Here is a 20152-nt window from a genome sequence, read left to right as displayed (position 1 = left end):
GAGCTTTTTTTCTTAAAGTGACAGAACTAAATTACCAGCCGCCAAGACTGAAACAATAAAGTTATAGAAATGTACTTTAAACCCATTAGGCCTCTCGGCAAAGAGTCAGGTGATGCTTAATGTAGGTGAAGTATTTTTACTTTTAATTAAGCATGCAATTAAGCATATTGATTCTTTGGTCAAACTAACTTAAATGGAGGCAATGAATCTTTCTTTGAAGATTTGTTTTAAGTAGCATTATTTCCTCTTCACTGAGAACCATTTGCAGATGACATGGGATGGACTGCCAGCTTTGTAGTTGTACACGTCTTGGCCCATCCTTTGGGCCCCAAAATATTCTCTTGAATATTTCTTGAGGTTCCTTCTCACCAGGAGAGATAATGGAAAAAAGACTCTGCTATAGGGCTTCCTAGTGGCGCAGTGGTTGAGAGTCCGCCTGCCGATGCAGGGGACACGGGTTCGTGCCCCGGTCCGGGAGGATCCCACATGACGCGGAGCGGCTGGGCCCGTGAGCCATGGCCGCTGAGCCTGCGCGTCCGGAGCCTGTGCTCCGCAACGGGAGAGGCCACAACAGGGAGAGGCCCAAGTACTGCAAAAAAACAAAACAAAACAAAGAAAACCTCTGCTATAGCTGTTCCCATTAAACTCCCTGAACACTCTCTCATCCAGGAGATGTCTCTGCCTTTTGTGAGGTGTCAGTATGGGGGAAGGGAATGTACAGTCTATTAAGTCTGGATCTCTTTTCAAATTGGTTGTGATTTCTTTTGTTTATCATCCCCTAATGAATAGTTGCCCTCTATAAAGAACAAACTTTTTCTTCCAAGTTGCAAGCAGAAAAAAAGAACTTCCATTTGCATTCCTCGTGAATATTTAATCGCTTTCTGTCTTCATTTGTTTTTGTTTTCACCTTTTTAATGCTGATTTTCTACCTAGAAGAGTACTGTGTGGAGTTTGTCTATTTCTTTATGCAGGTTAACCTTATTCTTTTCATTTTATTCCTTAGGACAGTCCATTATTTCATTATGGTTTTTTGTGTTTTTTTGTTTATTTTTTTTTTTGCAAAGTCCCTCCTTAGATGATATCACATTAGTGCTTCCACAGATTAATCCAATGGATAGAAAGAAAGTGTATGAAGTGATATCTTCTCTCTAAGCCTTCATCTCTGTCCCTCAGAAGCACGCATTTGAAGCCACGTTACAGCTCTCGTCCAGAATTCTCACCCGATAACCATCCACGCATTCATCTGTTTGTCAAGCACGTAGTGTGCTCGTGATAGGAAGGTGACTCAGGCAGCTCCCAACTCTGGGGAGAATTTCCAGTGTCAGGGAGGCAGGGCTACAAGCTGAAGGACTTAGAGGGAGATGCTTAGAATGTCCATCCTACTGTTCCTATGTCTAGTCCTCAGTGTTTCCAATCCTGATTCATCCTGAGCTGACCTTCAGGTGACCTTTACTTCTATGTAAAATAATTTAAAAGCTTGAACATAGCCTGGAAATTTAAGGAGGAAAAAATACCAGTAGTTCAGTACTACTTTAAAAACACGGAGTAAGGTGAAAAACTGCTTTGACCGGGGCAGAAATGGAGAGTGGTACGTAGAGCAGTGCCCTCTCCCATTTGAATCTTGAAGAACACGCTCACCATTGTGTTCTGTGTGGTGAGGACACCTTTCAGCCCTGAAGGATATATATATACAGAGCCCACTGGGAAGTTTGGGGAAGCTTGCGGAAGCTTGCTTCGGGGATCTGCTCCTGTAACTCCCCAGTGCTCCACAGGAGGGCAACAGAGTGCGCAAAATGGATTCATTCCTGAGCAGGGTTGGGCCACGAGGAGGGTGAGCAGGGTTCCTCCAAGGTCTCCAAGGGTGATGTGCCCTGCTGACAGTGGGGCACCTCGGAAAGGCATGCTGTAGAGTCATGAGCTTAATTATTTATGATGCTGGACAATTTCTTGGAACTTTCAGACAGAACATGCATGCCCAACTCATGAATCATACTCAAGTCATCATTTGTATCTACCACGCTATGGACTTGTGCCCTATTCGCGGGTATCTCTCACAGCTTTCCCCTGCCCCTGTGCGTCTCTGGAACAGGGTTTATCTCTGAGGAAATGGTGCCTTTCTAGAAAGAGATAAATTTGCTTCTGGGTATGAACTTAATCCCTATAAGTTAAGTTTCCAAGTCTGTGGATTGATAGCAAACATACACATACATCCTGTTCTTATTCATTGGAAAACAAAGTTCAAAAGTGATTCAAAACTGCCAGTTAAAAAATTTGCCTAATGTTCATTTTACCATATAAGAATCCTGCTCATTCCTACATAATGTACTCCCCCTTACCTGTCCAACCCTGGTTTTACTTTTCCCAGCTTGCGTTTTCTGCCACATTTAGAGAACTCACCTCAGTGTCCCCTGACATATAGTATGCTCAATCCCAGCCTTAGTTTTTCTCTGATTTTCTACTTCCCTGAACTATCCTTTCCCAAGAGTGATTCTTCTCCTAATTCTTTAAGGCCCAGCTCTGGTTCCCTCATTCCAATAGACCTTCCAGGTGTGATTCTTATCGGGGTCTTTCTCTTCTCTGGTGCCTGTTGGTCTTCTGTGTGATATTATGTACAAACTGTGCAAAAATGCTTTCGTGCTATGACTACCATACACTGCCTGAGTTGTGTGTTGATGGCAGTGATGCCTTTGAACCCCATGTGCCTAATAAATAGCTAGACCGACTTTGTGATTGGTTGATCCCTAAAGTTTGCTTTTCTTTGGATTATCTTTTAATCTATGGGTTCATCTCTTCTGTTCGGCAGGTCAAAAAAATTCCAGTCCTTTATTGAGAGCTGTTTGGTAAAGAATCACAGCCAGCGACCAGCAACAGAACAACTGATGAAGCATCCATTTATACGAGACCAACCTAACGAACGACAGGTCCGCATTCAGCTCAAGGACCATATTGACAGAACAAAGAAGAAGCGAGGAGAGAAAGGTGAGACACGTTTGTATTTCAGCGAGGGAAACAAAAGACCAAGTGAGTCATGGGCTCTTGAGGTATTGGAAGGTCGGTGGGGATTTCAAATAGGCCTGCATTGTTCTTTAGTGTGAAGGGCTGCCTCTGAGATCACAGCCTGCGGGCAACACTAGGGGGGAGGCTGCTGAAATGGAATCTTTCGTGAAAGAATAGAACCTCGGGAAATATTACCTTTTCCAGGCACTGAACAAAAAGTCTTGTTGAGTGATACTATGAAGTGGTTTAATACGACAAGTGATTTTCTTAATTCAAATGAATATTCATGTTTCGAAGACTCAACATCTACAGAAGACAAGCAACCTTAAAAAAATAAACCCATCTAGTTGACATTTTTCGGTACTGGCACTCTTCACCACTTAAGTTTTCGTGCTCTGAGACTCATTTCTAATTTAGTTATTTGGAAGTCAGAATGACTTTTATTACAGTCAAAGCGATATAAAAGAAGTTGCCAAGCTGCTATATGGAACGTCACATTTTCTTCTTTATAGATTCAAAAACTCTTTTCTCTTATGACTCTGGCTGTTAGACTCTACTACCTTTTCACTGCATCACTGGAAAAGACATGAGTCAAAACTTGGGGCCCTGGGACTGTGCCAAAGTTGTTTGAATAGAGACGCAAAATTCCTTAACTAGCATCCTGACCAAGGTGAAAACTCATGTGGTCTGGGGCAGGTTTTATGACTTAGCTGGATAGGAAGGTAGGGGAGGTTGAGGATGGGAAGGAAAGGGGGGGATGCAGAGAACAGACAAGGTGAGAGCTCCCTGGTGGGAGGAGGAGGGGGCAGCTGGCCAGGCTGACAGTGAGGGGGCGATAGAGGGCTGGCCAGGTGAGCACTGAGCATGTGGGGGGCGGGCAGGTAGAGAGCAGAGGGGGAGGCCAGGGACCGAAGGTGGGAGGTACATGGTGATGTGCTTGGCTCCACTTCTGTACTCTCCATCTTTCTCCTCTGTTCTTCACGATCCAGACGGAACGGGGAGGGTGGTGGGCAGCACAGAAGAGAGGGTGCACTCCTTTTATTTGAACTTCGCCTCTTCTTTGCCTCTGCAGTTAATATCTTCAGGTGGCAAGGTATGAGCAGGGTCCTAGGGGTGGGGTGGTGAGCCCTGTAGGGGTCAGGACTGGGCAGAGGTAAGCTCAGCAGAAGCTAAGGGAGGAGAAGTCCTCGGTGAAGCTTCAAGGGAAGAGTTCCTTCTTTGCAGCCGGCCTCAGGGACGCAGGAAAATGTGTGATCAGGTTAGACTCAGGAACGGGAGGTTATGAAGCTAATCCAAAAAGGAGGCTCATCTTCAGTCGTTAGCGGCTGGAGACGGATGACGTATCAATCAGGGCCCAAGGAGTTGGGAGGGCAGCCCAAGCTGGAGGAACTAAGCTGGAGAGAAATAGATGAGTCAGGTCAAAAAGTGCCGGAACTGATTTTTCAACTGCTACTTATTAATAGTGGTCTTGGGCCCCTCCATGAAGTCAGACTTTTAAAGGGAAGAGTGTAGTGTTAATCAACTATACTCCAATATGAAATAAAAAGTTTAAAAAATTTTAAAAATAAAGATAAAGGGAATAGTTTAGGGCAGTGTGTCAGACATGCAGCCCATTAAAGGCCAACTTTTCTAAAAAGAAAATTTATTTTCCTGTAGGTGTATAGAATAGGTTAAGTACTCGGACTCTTCTTTTCAGACTCAAATTCTGAGTTCAAATTCTACTTCTACCCCTTAATGGTTATGTGAACTTCACCCCAGTTTTCTCATCTTTAAAATAGGAATGGGGGTATAATAATAATTAGTATTGTCTGGCATTTTTACAAAGATTAAATGAGATGATACATGTAAAATGCTTAACACAATGTCTGGCACATAGATGTACTGAATAAATGTAAGCTATCCTTATTTAGACAATTCTTATTGACCTACAGTTTTTCAGTACCGTTCAGGGTTACTTTCTGAGATCATGTGACCTCTGCCTCTGACCTGTGAGTAAGAGTGGGTAAAGCTTGTGCCTTGGATTGTTTTCACATTTGGGGGGCACAAACTCTAGAATGTGACTTAGAACTCACCACCCCATGAAAACAGACTATTTTTAATGTGTTCCCTCTCTGCAGGGTAAAGAGTAAGATCCTTGGGAGTAGGCTTACTCGAGAGTTGCATGATGATTTAAGGAACCTCATTCTGTTTAGGCTTCGAGCCACCAGCAGCCTTCTTTTTTGTCTGCTCCCCAAGAAGGAGTGTTGCTCAAAATGAGACTTCATTCCAGTTGCTCGGTTTGATTAAATGACTTAACTTGCTCCTTCTAATATTTTTTCATTCTCTTAGTAGCTCTAAGACCAGCTTCTGGTAGAATCAAAAATTTTCAATGTGCATTGCTTTGTGATTTTTTTAACCTGATATTATTTTTTTTCCTTCAGATATGTTGATACATTGCTAATTTAAGCCACTAATATAAAAGCACTCACGCTGGATTCTGGTGAAGTATTATAGTTGAGGAGATTGACAAATGAAATTTTTACCCTAGAGAGGAGAAATAATTAGATTAATTGTGTGCTTCTTTTCCTTGCTATAATTTACTTTACTAGATAAAATTTCTGCATTTTACTTTGAACTCTGTTGATTCATTTAAGGAAAGTTTGAAATATTAAACTTTCAATGTGGAATACTGAAACACTTTATGAAGGTTCTTTACATTTTCATAAAATAATACTTTTTAAAAAGTAGCCTGAAAACTTCATACTTATCTAAACATGTGAAGCTAATTTTTACATGGTTTTTAAAAATACTCTTGAAGTCATCATGCTATGGCTTCCTTTCATCATCCCTTTAATGGCTAAATAGTATGGAAAGCAAAATGTGTTTATGATCAAATTCCATAGTTCCCATCATGTGACTGCTGCCTCCTGGTGGTAACATAACCAAATTGCAATTTCAGTTTCTTTTTGGGGGTGTACAAATGTCTTAAAAGTTGTAATTACTAACACATAGCTATCAAGGGATGATAGCCCTGTGACAACCTCCCTGCTTAAAGTGAAAAGCTCCTCCAAAGTCTCCCCATTGCCTACGGAAAAGTCCTCAGCATGATATATATAAAGATCATTAAGCTATATCAGACCTGCTGGGCTTTCTCACTCCATCTGCTTTCTCACACCAGCCACTCACAACTCAGTATTTCCTGAACATTCATGCACTATAATACTGTTAGCCTTACTCAGGTGGTTATGTTGCTTAGAATGCCCCTTTCTCAGCACTTTCAGCTGCCATCTGCCTACTGATCTTCCAAGGTCCAGCTCATTTCTTCCTCAAAGACTTCACTGTTCCCTTCCCCCATTATGACCCATGGACTTAGCTGCTTTTTTGTCTGATATCTCATTGCTTTTTTTATGTAATTCTATTTAGTATATAATGTGTTGGAAAGAACGCTAATTATAAAGTTGGAAAAATTCTGGATTGAATTCTGAATCCAAATCTCAGATTTATTAGTCATATTACTAAACTGCTTATAATCTTTGCTTGCAAAACGTGTATTATGTTAAAGGATTGTTATGAGAAGTACATGAGAGAACATAAGTATCGAGCATAGTGACCAGCATGGGCGATACCCAATAAAAATTAGTTCTCTTTCTTCATAATCATGGAGATTCTGATTATTTACTTATCTATCTTGACCATTAGATTCTAATCTCCTCCGAAGCAAAGACTCGATCTTGTTCATTATGGCATGTTAACTTGCTTAATATATTAGGGAATTAAATGAATGTCCCCAGTGGGTCAATCAAAATACATTTAACTCTATATTTTTAATAGCACACGTTGTCAAAAGCTTCTGTCTGGTATTAAGATATCTAAAGGCAATTTGTGAGTCTATGTAAGTCATAATAAAATTCCTACGTAAAAAATGATTACTCCTTGTCAGTAAGTTAACAGTGGCCCAATAAAAGATTGGGTTAGGTGGTCCTATAAGGGGAGTTAACACAAACTGAAAAGTTATGTTTCAGCTCCTTGTCTTCACTTTTATGTGAATGCCAGGTATTAGGGAGAGAATCTAGAGTCGGCTGGGGCAGTCTTGGATGTTAATTCCACGTGCTTAAATCTAGCTGGTGGGCACTGTTGGATCACAAGTCAGGAGGCCTGGAGCCTGTCCCAGGTCAGCATTAAGGACAACTCTTTGGGCCTCAGTTTACTTATACATAAAATGAGGGCATGAGCTTTACCGAGCTGTAGCATCTTTTTGCACACTAATATTCTGTGGGTCTCTCTTTAGATGAGACGGAGTATGAGTACAGCGGGAGTGAGGAAGAAGAGGAGGAGAATGACTCAGGAGAGCCCAGGTAGGCGAGCAAGAGCTATCTTCTCAGTTTCACATTTTGCACTGTGGTTGTGTGAAATTCACGTCCTTTTGATTTATAGGTTCATTTTTAAGAATCCAGCAGGGTGGTCTTACTTAATTTATTGCCCACAAATGTACTCATTAATTTGGGAAAATTTCCCTAGGCAGACTCTTACAAGAACATGGAAATCAGGATGTTCTTTATCTTGTCTTTCAAGATTTATTTCCTTGTTTCCTCACCTGTGTAACATGTAGAATGGGTAGGAGGCAATTATCTGGGTAATACAGGTCTAAAAGTGCCTAAAACTGCAACTCTCTGGAGACCAAAGTGGTATTTTTGGACTTGAGTTATCCAGTCCATTACTTCATACCTTTGAGACATTTAGGTGGCCACTGTCCTCGTCACGTGGCGTGTGTTTCCAACACAGCCTAATCCAAGGGGAAACAGTTTCCAGGAAATCAGATTACACTCTAGAGGTGAACCCTAAATAGAAACGTCCACTCCCATTCCTGTTGTCATACGTTGGCCCCCAGAATCAAGTGCTGCTTTACTAGCGTCATCCCTATGTGTTGAATTTCACTTGACTTTGATTCTGACTTTCTTCTAGTCTGTGTTCATAAGTAATTAATGCCAGTGCGCTCACACTGCCAGGATTTCTCTTTTGTAAGAGAATTCAGCTCATGGCAGTTTGGTGAACAAGGGGCGTGGGCATGCACACCAGGGCGGATGCACTGTACATGTGAAGTGAGATTGCTGGGGGAAATGCACAAAGCAGAAGGATCACTGGGGTATATGGGTCCCCATCCTCTAGCCATCCAAGGAAGGGACCCAGTACTCAATAAGGAGCAGTTCTTGTATGACTGAGGCAGAGCTTCTGAACCAGGGAAGGGGCCAGTTCAGCCACTGCTGCTAGAACAAGCTAGTGCACTCCTTTTTCTGAGCTATTTCAGACCTGCCAAGCTGGATTATTGCTAAAACTACTGGAAGAGGATGGGATTGAGGTTACAGGGCCATCAGTTTTTCTCTCTTCACCTGTTACGGGAATTTTCAAGGTCAAAGACTGAAAGAGAAGTCTTTCCTTCTATCTGGACACTTAATATGTTTTCTTCCCCTCATTTAGCTGCATAAATATGGTGACTGCCAAGTAGTGACGTGGAAAATGAACATTCTTGTAAAGCAAAGGACCAAATGCCTTGTTTTCAGAGTCATACGCTATTTTTCCAAAGCTCACCCAGACAGACATGTCAGCCCTTCTGATCACTCTCCACGGAGCTGAGAACCTCACCTTAACTAACACTTGCTAAACCGCATGTTTGGAGTCACTGAGTGGATGACCTAGCCATCTCTTCACATTTCTATAATTGTCACATGTCTTTATATCACATATAAGGTTATGTTCCAAGTCCTGTTTTCTGGACACATCTAATTAATTTTCATGAAATCCTGTAAAATAGAAAGGGATAGTGGTTATCTCATTATAGAAATGAGGTAACAGCCCAACAGTAGCAATCGGCTCACACACGGAGTTAATGATTCAGTCAGTAATACATCTCGGGTCACCTGACATTGATTCAACATCCGTTAATATTAATGGATCGTCCTCATGTGCATGGGAAGCTGGGTTCCCTAAGCCCCACCACCTTTGCACAGACCATGTGGCCTGAGTAGATAAGCCCCTCCTTTGGGGGGTTGTTTAAGTTTCTACACAAAGGCTGTTGGTTTTAAAGGAGGCGTCTTAGTAGAATCCAAGCACTGTCTATGAACCACGCCTTTTGATGTCATTTTATGGCCGTGTCTCACATAGCACGCTACCCACTCTCCAAGACAGAATGATCCCCTTGTCAACCACCAAACCTGCTCCTCCCCTTTCATTCCCCTTCCCGGTTTGCGTCACCGCCACAGCCCAGACGCCAAGAAAAAACCTGCAAGTCATCCCTCACTCCACACATTAGATCCATCAACAGGTTTCATTGACTCTCTCCCCAGATGCCTCCTCCATCGCCACCTCCCCGACCTGGTTAGTCTCTACCCCAGAGCCACTGTAGTAGCAGCCCAGCTGGTGACCCTGCTTGCCCTTGTACCCACTGCAGAACATCATTTATTCAGCTGCTAAACAAAGCTGATCGTGTTACTCTCCTGTTAATAAGCTTTCCACGTGTGGCTTCCCCAGCCTCATGCTTTTACCCTCTGCTCTGTCTCTGACTTCCTCTTGTACCCCTCTCCCTCTCATTTGCTCTGCTCTGGGAAGACTGCCTGGGCTTCAGACCCTCAAAGAGGCCACCCCTGTTGCCACGACAAGCCTCTAAACTTGCTTTTCCTTCTGCCTGAAAGGTTCTTCCCCTACCTCCTCGTGTGACGGACTCTGCATCATTTGGGGCCTATCTCCACTATCAGCTTCTGGGAGAGGTCTTCCCCGATCACCCCATCTCAAGCAGAACCCTCATCCTAGCCCCAGTGCCTTGCCACTGTCCGTTTTAAACTCTTACACTTTTTTGTCTTCTATAGAGCCTATTAATATCTGAAATTATGTTATTTGTAATACTTTGTCTGCCTGTCTAATTATTTGCCTGTCTCTCTTCCCCACAAGAAAATAACTAGAGGGAGAATTTGTTTAGCTACTGCTGTATCCACTAGAGCCTATTATAGTGCCTGCCGCATAGTAGGTACTCAGTAATTATTTAATGGATTTATTTCAAGGGGAAGCTGCCAGAAAGATTAAAAGGGCTAGGTCTGTATGAGTAAGTAGGAACCATGTCCCTCCTCCTTGCTGGGCTGCAGAACCAAGGAGTCTGTAGCTTTGTGCTGTTCAAGGAGGTGATGCGGGTGAAGATGATGTACCCATCCAAGTAGATAGAGCAAGCTCGCTCACCGCTCCAGATTATTCATTTTTATTCGCTGGCTTAGCTCTTGCCTTTCTTAAAAGTGAAAATGGCTTGCGTACTCACTACAGCCTTTAGAAATAGAGGGCGAGGGAGTGGTGTGGACGGTCCGGGAGAGAGGTGATGGCTTCAGGCATGTGACATCTCTGCGGCGATGGAGCGGCATAGGCATGCAGTAGTCACACTGAAGGCGAGGCTGGACGCGCGTCTGTTACGTGGACTCTGTTTCTTTTGCGGGGTGAGCAGTGGAATTAACGGAGGGTCTGAGAGCCCGTGCTTGAGCATGTGGCCTCTTTCCCCGCAGGTGGGTGAGGTACCCGCCTGGCTCGCCTCCGCCGGGACCCCCGGTAGCGAGGGCCCCGCCCTGAGCGGGAGCCTGATCTGTCTCTCCTGCCGCGCAGCTCCATTCTGAACCTGCCCGGCGAGTCGACGCTGCGGCGGGACTTTCTGAGGCTCCAGCTGGCCAACAAGGAGCGGTCTGAGGCCCTGCGGCGGCAGCAGCTGGAGCAGCAGCAGCGGGAGAACGAGGAGCACAAGCGGCAGCTGCTGGCGGAGCGCCAGAAGCGCATCGAGGAGCAGAAAGAGCAGCGCCGGCGGCTGGAGGAGGTGAGGACCCGCTCGGCCGCCTCTGTGACCCGCTCCTTGTGGCTGCGGCCCCCTTCCTGGGTGTCCGCCGTGGCCCGGGGTCCCGCCCGTGAGGTCGAGGCCATAGCCTGCTTGGAGCGCACACAGCTGAACTGCAAAGGAGGCTGCAGCCAGGCGCTCTTACAGGCGGGGGACTTCCCTTGCTGGGGGTGGTGTGACCTTGGCGTGGTCACATCAGGAAAGCAGGTGAAGGCTGCAGCCCCTTCAAGTCTTGCTCAGGTATCACCTTCTTAGTGAGGCTTCCTTGACCCCCTCACTTAAAATCACAGCCCCTCTCTACATCATGTCCTGTCGCTCTTCCCTGCTTAATTGTTTTTATATAGCTCTTATCACCTTCACACGTGTGTACTTCATGTACTTTCGTATATCTGTCTCTCCGCACTAGAATGTAAGCTCCCCGAGGATGGAAGATTCTTTTATCCCTATGTATCTCTACATCGTGTATCTAGACATTAGTGTCTAAAACAGTGACCATCACACAGTAGGCACCTCCTAAATATTTGTGGAATGAATGAACTAATAATATACAAGTGAATGAGTCAGTGACCAAGAGGTGAAGTATAGGTGTTGACTAGACCACAGTGAGTAGGCAGAGAAGCGAGACATCAAATGTGGAAAAGCAGGGCCTGCCTATTGCTCCTCCTTTGTTACTCCTCTGAACACTGAAGAAAGCATTTCCCGAGTCCTTCCACACACGCCTTGGTACCCAGGGCCTGTCCCGTAGCTAGTGGGCAAGACTTGCCTTCACCAATAGGTGTGCTGTCCTCCGTGTGGGAACCCATAGTGCCAGCCACACTTTCCTGCATGGCTTACCCTGGGCCAGGCTCTCACCCGTGTGGTCTTACGGACGTTTATTAAAGCCTCTTTCCCAGAACTTTGGTCCAGGGCCTCCTTCCTCTGCCAGATAAATCAAAACCTCTAGACAATTAGGAAACTGAGAGACCATAGCTTTTGGGGAAGTTGGATGGCAGATGAAAGCTTCACTAACGGCATGGTAATGGGGGAATAATTTTACAGTTCTCCCAAACACCATCTTGCCCCTCATTAACGGTTTACAGCAATTCATTTGCTCTGTCAGGTGGCCACTGCAGTTAGAGGGTGGTGAATTGCAGACTCCAGGAGCGGCTTGCTTTTTAAGTCGTACATCCAGGTCCAGCCTTCCTGGATCAGTGAGGGCTTCCGTTCCAGTTTGCAATAAATCCCATCAACCTCATTATGTCCCTAGAGTATTAGTATGCAGACCGGCAGCAGTCATACCCAGCAGTTACAATTCCTGAGTGACTTCTGTGTGCCAAATACCGGGTGAGGTGCTTTGCTTACACCCAGGATGTCACCGCTATCGTGGAGTTGTGTATATCCATGATCTCTCGCGCAAAGTGTGCATATCTCCATTTAACAAAGAGGAAACTGAGGTTCAGAGAGGGGAAGAAATTGGTCCCACGTCACAGAGCCAGTACGTACAAAGCCAGTATTCACACCCAGGTCTCCCTTCTCCCAAGGGCCGTGTGGGCCCTGATGCACTAAGGGTAGATATGTAATCAGAGCCGTGAACTGTGATCCTCAGAACTGAACCTTATAAGCGTCTGCAAACAGCAGTAGGCAAATGAAGGACTTTCCAATCTAAGTAAGTCAGTCTAGGATGTTGTCGGAGGGACGAATGCTCAGCCCATAAAAGGTTTGAAGGTCACCTACCATCCTGTATTCTCAGAATTACACTATAGTAGACGGAGGCATTGTAGTGCTGAGGGGGCAGAAGCCTTCAAAGGCTCAGGCAAAGGCAGGGTGAAGGGAGGTGGGTGGTAATTAGCCAGCGCTCAGAAGTAAAGTACAAAGTGTAGGAGTGGAGGTGCCTGCCTCACCTCCGGTTACTCTCCTGGGCACGAATTGAGATTCTCAGACAGGTCCTTGCAGCTGTGCCTCGGTGTCGTTTCCTCCCGCCCACCCAGGCCGGCTGCAGCCTCTTGGACTGGCCCCCAGCCCAGCGCTGCACCATTTCCTTCAGTCTCTCGGGTCTCCTGAGGACCATGGCCTCTGCTGTCTGGATCCAAGGCTTACTCCTTTTAACTTCTGATCAAGCCTCTCTCCGCAGCCAGGACCCTCTCAGGCTCTGCCCCCCAACCCTGCCTTTCCTGCTGCTTTCCTGATTTGTGGTTTATTCCTTCCAAGAGCATTTCCCGAGGCCCTCGCCTCACTGGAGCATCATGCCCTGGAAATCTGAACCATTTGCCTTTCCCCTGTCTGGCTAATGAGCTCCTTGCCTGGTGATTTGCTACACTTAGTTTCAGGCTAAAAGCATTTACCGAGGGCTTCCCTGGTGGCGCAGTGGTTGAGAGTCCGCCTGCCGATGCAGGGGACACGGGTTTGTGCCCCGGTCCGGGAAGATCCCACATGCCGCAGAGCGGCTGGGCCCGTGAGCCATAGCCGCTGAGCCTGCACATCCGGAGCCTGTGCTCCTCAACGGGAGAGGCCACAACAGTGAGAGACCCGCGTACCACAAAAAAAAAAAAGCATTTACCGAGTAACCCTAGAAAATCCCCTTGTCATCCCATAAAATGTTTAACATACCAGAGAATGCAAACACGTGTACACAGACACACAAGCACACTCTTATATGAATTTCCTTCTATTTTTTCTTTCTTTTTTTTTTTTTTTTAATTTTAACACAAGAACTCTTGGCCTTTGAACCTAGATCCTCAGTTGGTACAGTCTTTTCAGAGGATACATTGTATTGTTTTGGTTTTCTTTTTTTAGATTTTCTTCCTCTTGTACCTGGTTTGATCTATTTAAACATTACATGTTTTTTTTTCATCAAGTTGCTTGACTAACAATTTCTAACAGTTAGGAAGCACTTAACCATAAGACAGGTACTCTGTTCAGTACTTCATGTGAATTGTCTCATTTAATCCTCACAAGAACCCCCAGTCTAAAGATAAAGCAGCTGAGTCTCAGAGAGGTTAACAACTTGCTAACGGTCACGCAGCTTGAGACAAAACGAGGGTTCAAACCCAGCAGGTTGGACTCCAGAGCCCAGCCACTGTCGCTGCATCTGTCCTGCCCCTCCCCCGGCAAGCCAGAGTCAGTGTGCTTTTCCATAGTCTTCACCTGGCCTCTGCTTCTGTGGTCTTTTACACTGAGAATTTAAGGATTTCTGAGCAAGGTCAAAGAAGCGGCACTCAGGGGGGGCTCATCTTTGAGCTGGATTCTGGCTCTCAGGCTCCCAGTCAGAGCTCCTGCCAAGGCCTCCTCGTGTCTGTTCTTTGGCTGCACTTTCTGGAGCCTCTATCTGGGATGTTTTCAGGCTCAGTGGGGCACAGGCATCTAGTGGGGCACACCCTCTATGTCCCCAGCCCACGGGCACAGAAGGCGTGCATGGAGACACTTTGCTCTAGGCATCCATGTGCATGCGCCCTAGCTTCTCACCAGAAGCAGGAATGCTTGTGACCACAGGGCATCAAGAGATTTTATCCACTTTATCTTTTGATCCTTTATCTTGCTTCTATTGCGCAATACAGAAAAAAAGAAATACTGAATACTCAGATGACTGTAAGTTCTGAACCCCTAAGTAATGACTGTCCCCGCCGCCCGGCATTCCTCTCCCGCCTCCGGTCCTGCTGGATCCCATCCACGTCTGCTGCCCTGGCCTGTGGTGACCACTTCTGTTTCTGATACTGAGTAGGAACTTGCACTACATTGTCACGTAGAAACAGTTAAAGCCGGTCGTTAGGCTTGTGAACTTCGCTTCATTGTGAGCCAGGTGGCCTTGTGTAGGCATCCTGGGAAATACATTCCCTTTTCCAAATAAAGGCCCTTCAGACACCCCTTTGGTGACCCAAGGCTGTGTAGGTTGTAGCCTCTGACTTCCTCAGTGATCTCAGATGTCACCCCCGACCAGAGTTTCTAAGGAATCCCTGTCTGCCCTTTGCTATTTATAGGCAACCACGTGGTTTTGGCTAGGTTCTAAATCAGGATCTGTATATTCTTAGGACTTTGTACACTGAATGTAGTCATTTACCAGTTTCATGAAAAGGACGTGGCTTCAGGCCAATTAAATGGTAGGTACACGACACCGCTTTTGACCAATGATAAAGTACAGTTTATAACTAAGTTCCAAGAATCGGATTAAACCCAGCTAAGATGAATAAGTCCATCAATAGTGAGAAGAAGTACATAGAGGGCTTCTTCTATTTTTATTCAGTTCAGTAGAAGTTTCTGGCACTTGGCCTAGTCAATGCACAACTTGTTTTACTCTCCATCACAGAGTTAGGGTCCAGGAATCAGGACCCTGAGGTGCTGGGGCACCTACTCTGGTCATCTTTTCAGACCAACCTTGGGCAGAAGATTGGTGGTGATGCTTGATTCTGCTCAAGAGTTTTGAAATGATGTTAGTAATTACTATATATATTTTTCAACTAGCTGAGAGCCTTCTTTCTATACCTTCATTGTGGGGAGTGTATCTTTGAGTCACAGAAATGAATCGCATTGACCCCAGGAGTACGAACCTGCTCCATGGTAGCAAGTGTTACTCTTCGGAGAATTGTATTCAGTTCTTTAAGCCACTGAGATCTCATTTGGTGCCTCAAGGCGATCATAACATCATCCAGTTGTAAAAACAACCAGCTCTAGCTGAAAGATATTATACCGCTTTGGTTCAATCACCAGAAAAAAAAAAAGTTAAATACCACCAGTATATTACTGGCCAGTCATAGTTGAGCACGGATGTACAAAATGAGAGCCTGGAGTCTAAAATTCCCTATAAGCCTCTAGCTTTTTATTGTGAGTGACTGGGGCTTTTAAGGACATTGGGATCAAGTGTTTGTTTAAGTGTATGGTAGAATTAAAACTTTTGTCCTATTCCTACCGGCAGTCACTTGACAAATTTAGTGCATGCATAGCTCCACTCTGCGGACAGCCATGCTGGACCCTGGGAATGGTCTGCCCTTGTGAAGATGAGATCTGTGAGGGAGACAGGCATTCAGCAAATAATCACCCAAATAACCATTTTCACCATCATTGCCAGACTGCTGTGGTGGAAAAGAATGGCGCACTAGGGGAGCAGACCACGGGGGTGGGAGCCTAGGCGGGTGTGGAGGCCTGTTGGTCAGCGTTCACCTGAAGGCAGTGAGGGGCACGCGGGGGTGCTAGGCAGGGAAGCCAAGGCTGGTCTTCGTAAGCCTGGTTAAGGAATTTCATATTTTGTTCTAAGAATAGTGGGAAGGCATTGATATGTTTCAACCAAGGGGATATGATCAGATCTGCTGGTTTTTTTGTTGTTGTTTTTTTTATGTGATCCTTTTTTTCTTACTTTGTATTGGAGTATAGTTGATTTACAATGTTGTGTTAGTTTCAGGTGTACAGCAAAGTGAATCAGTTATACATATACACATTTCCACTCTTTTGTTTTTAGATTCTTTTCCCATATAGGCCATTACAGAGTATTGAATAGAGTTCCCTGTGCTATACAGCAGGTTCTTATTAGTTATCTATTTTATATACAGTAGTGTGTATATGTCAATCCCAATCTCCCATTTTATCCTTCCCCCCCATCCCTTGGTAACCAGTTTGTTTTTTACATCCATGACTCTATTTTTGTTTTGTAAATAAGTTCATTTGTGCCCTTTTCTTTAGATTCTACATATAAGCGATATCATATGATATTTGTCTTTCTGTCAGATCTGCGTTTTTGAAATGAAACTTGGGCTGCAGGGAAAGTGGTTGGAAGGAAGCAAGAGTGGATAGGAGGGACCAGTTAGCCCAGGCCACAGAGGGTGGTGCTTTAGGTGGATGGTGGTTGGGTGGGGATTGAGGAAAGTGGGCACGTTTGAGAGAGACGGAGCCTATAGCACATGCAGGATGCGGTGGTTGATCAGATGTCTTCCATGAAGGAGCGCAGGTGGTCACAGAAGGTTCTTCAATGTTAGACTGGAGCGTCCAGGTGGAGGGCCAGGTTTGGGAGCAGTCGGATAAGATCAGTTTGGAATGTAGTGAGTTAAAGCTGCCTATGTGGCAGCCAGTGGTGATGCCACGGATGCAGTTGGATTATATAGTTAGAGCCAGAGAAGGGGTTGAGAATGGGAAGAAAAATGGGAATTATTGGTTTATGGTCATGGAAGTAGACATCGAGAGGAGGAGAGTCTAGGAACTAGACTCTCTGAGAACCAGAGTAGGGGAGGAGAAGCAAGCAGAGGAGACTCATAAGGATGTAGGAGAGTTGAATGTTGTTGCAGAGAAAACTGCATGTTCAAGCGGACGATGGAGTTACAGGACCAGCTCTGCAGAACGCTGCCCAAAGGAGGAAGCCAACAGCAGCCCATTGTTTCAGTGACAAAGAAGACATTTGAAAGGTAGTTTTAGTGTAGTAATCTCTAGAAATGTATCCGTTTCGTCTCTGCTTTGGAGAGAAGGAAGCAACCTGCTCGGGAAATCAGAAGGTCTAGATCTGAGGGCCACCATGCACCACCTGCCTGCCTGGGCGGCTCCCTAAGTCTCCCCAGAGCCCCACTTCCTAAGCTCTACGAAGAGGCTTCTAAGAAAGCTTGTTCCCACCACCAAAGTTGTTCTGAGGATTAACCAGGAAAATGGATGTAAAAGACCTGGCTTTGTCAACCGCCAAGAGCTAGACAGATCTCGCTTTCAACTGACTTGTCAAATCCAGGTTAAATGTGACTAATAGGCACCACTTGTGCTTCCATTTGGAGCACTTTTCATACTTACATGCTCATCCACTGTGGTCAGCTTTGCTCCCATCACTTCTCAGTATTCACTTTCACTCAGGGTGACCAGGCCAGTTTCACAGAAGCTGTGGCAGCTGGAGCCCAAATGCAGAAAAGCCACTGGTGGGTATGGTTACTCTTTGGGACCTCAGTAGTTTCTCCCAGCAGCTTTCAGACCAAAAAGGGGAAAAGGGAGATCAAGGGGAAACTGCAGAAGAGTCAGTGAGCAACAGAGCATTTGGGGAAATTCTGCTGAAAGTAGTATTTTGACTGACGTTATCTTCCTTATTAGATGTAAGTTCTTTAACTTTCCTGTGCCTCAGTTTCCTCATCTGTAAAACTAGAAATAACAGTAGCATTTACCTCCCAGGGCTATTGTAAGGATTAAATGAGTCAATTCATAGAAAGACTTAGAACAGCAGCAACACTTAGAACACACTCAGTAAATATTAGTTGTTAGTATTGTTGGCGTGGGTACCTTTGGCTGAAGTCCGAGGTATAATTTCCAAAAGTTTACTCTTTTACATGCGGCAGTAAAACCTTCTTGAATTTATTAAAATAAATGTACCAACAGGTAAACTTTTATTCATACCTTGAGAAGAATATTTTTTTATAATACTGGTAGGGATTTGGTTATGTCATCAAGAGAAAAAATATATATCCAGTTTTTAAGTGGCTGGCTAGCAGATTAGTGTAGGGGCAAAGGACACCGGCTTTGAAGCTGTGGAGACCAAGGCTTAATCCTAGCTACGTGACCTAGAGCAAATTACTTGCCCTCTCTGACCCTCAGCTTCCTCAGATACACGATCAAGATACTGTTTACTTGACAGAATTGTTATAGGGTAAACGTAGTCATAGGTACAGAAGGCTTGGCACAGTGCCTGACAGAAGAACAGACTGACATTGGTGGGTGAATATTTTATTGTTATTTTGCAACCGGTGGTTTCAACGTTGTTAGGTTTTTTGTTTCGTTTTAAGGGTTTTCTGAATAGATGGCATCTCCCATTGCCTGTCTTCCTTCATTCTCTAAGGTACCTTCCCTGTTTACTTTTCCATCCCTTTTTGAGGGCTTTTCTCTGAGAGCCCTCTTGCTCTTGTCTTGCTGGGGTCTGCATCTGCTGTCAGCATAGCTAGCAGTCCTGGCCTTCCAGCGCAAGGAGGCGGCCCATTCTTCATCCTTCTGGATGCATCTCGTCTTATAGGATCAGCTGCCACCGTGGAAGGTCTCCTCCTCCCAGCCAAGCCTCAGAGGACCCTCCCCTGGGGAAACTCTGCTTTTGGACGGATGCTCTCATCAGTATTTCTTGTTGTCACTTCCCACGCTGTGTAATCATGATCCCATCGTCGCCACCAGTGGCTGCGTCGAGTCTCACCTCCTACCAGCATCTAAACAAAACCCCTAAGAAGGTAGAGCTCTTGTGATGCCTGAAGAGTAAGCTTCTGGGCACCTGGGACACAGCACCTTGGGAGTGACCCTTTCTCCAGGAAGGTAGAAACAAGACAGTCAGGGGATAGTAAGAGATTGCCTAGGTTTGAATCCCGGCTCTGCCACGTACTGCCTTTGTGATCTTGGGCAAGACATGACTTCTCTATGCCTCCGTTTGCTCATGTATAAAATGGGAGAGTAACAGTTTCCAGGATTAAATGTTTCTACAAACAAAGCACTTAGAACCGTAGCTGGCGCCAAGTACCTGAATAATCAAGAAAAGAGTTGCCCATAAGAGGAACAGCTTTCTTTCCCATCATCCGCCCGCTGTGGCTGCCCTTAGTCCTTTCTTTTCCGGGTGAGGGCTCACAGCTGACTGCGGCCTGAGCAGGCAGGAGACGGGAATGCTGCGTTCCCACGCACAGGCCACACTCCCAGGCGCTCAGCTGGAAGAAAACACCGTGCACAAGAATAACTCTCCCATTTCAGGGCCTGGAGTGTTAATTCGCTGGCACTGCTGAGAAGCGGCCTTTAATTCACTTAATCATTAACTGTAGGCATCCTAATGAGTCCTGCGAGCGGCATCCGCTGGTCGGGGGCACAGCAGCTCTTTCTTCCCGGATGCTGTTAGCATTGGCACCAAGATTGAACGCTTACTAGCTGGGCTTTTTTTTTTTTTTTAATAACATCTTTATTGGCGTATAATGGCTTTACAATGGTGTGTTAGTTTCAGCTTTATAACAAAGTGAATCAGCTATATGTATACCTATATCCCCATATCCCCTCCCTCTTGCGTCTCCCTCCCACCCTCCCTATCCCACCCCTCCAGGTGGTCACAAAGCACTGAGCTGATCTCCCTGTGCTAGCTGGGCTTTTGCTCTGTTATTTCAATAACTGAACAGAAATTATGAAACAAATGGGAGCCAGGCTGGCAAAGTGGATGCTTCTACTGTCCAGGGCAGGGCCTGCCCACGGCCTCTGACGAGGTCCGCATCGGGCACGCGTATAATTCACACACGTGCTTCAAGAGGTCGTGTGGTTTGCATGGATGTATGGAACCCTGCTTCCCAGTGGATCCCAGAAAGGTTCCCTGTTCTAACTTACCTGCCATGCTTGCAGGAGTCTGGCTTTGTCCTTGGTCACCTGGGTCCTGTGATGGGA

At 45.5% G+C, this 20152-nt stretch overlaps 1 protein-coding gene across 4 annotated transcripts in view; it reads left to right on the top strand.

The window, feature by feature from the left end:
* TNIK (TRAF2 and NCK interacting kinase) overlaps positions 1-20152 on the top strand; it is a 414235-nt gene that overhangs the window by 303050 nt on the left and 91033 nt on the right. For all 4 annotated transcript variants that reach the window (XM_079921223.1, XM_079921222.1, XM_079921221.1 and 1 more), the window contains exons 10-12: positions 2804-2979; positions 7265-7331; positions 10612-10816. In XM_079921223.1, coding sequence (XP_079777349.1) covers positions 2804-2979; positions 7265-7331; positions 10612-10816 — 448 coding nt within the window. The remainder of the gene's footprint in view (positions 1-2803; positions 2980-7264; positions 7332-10611; positions 10817-20152) is intronic.

This window comes from Stenella coeruleoalba, assembly GCF_951394435.1.
Source record: "Stenella coeruleoalba genome assembly, chromosome: 5".
Lineage (NCBI taxonomy): Eukaryota > Metazoa > Chordata > Mammalia > Artiodactyla > Delphinidae > Stenella > Stenella coeruleoalba.
Note: the sequence above shows the minus strand (reverse complement) of the source record. Positions and strands in the feature narration are given on the sequence as shown.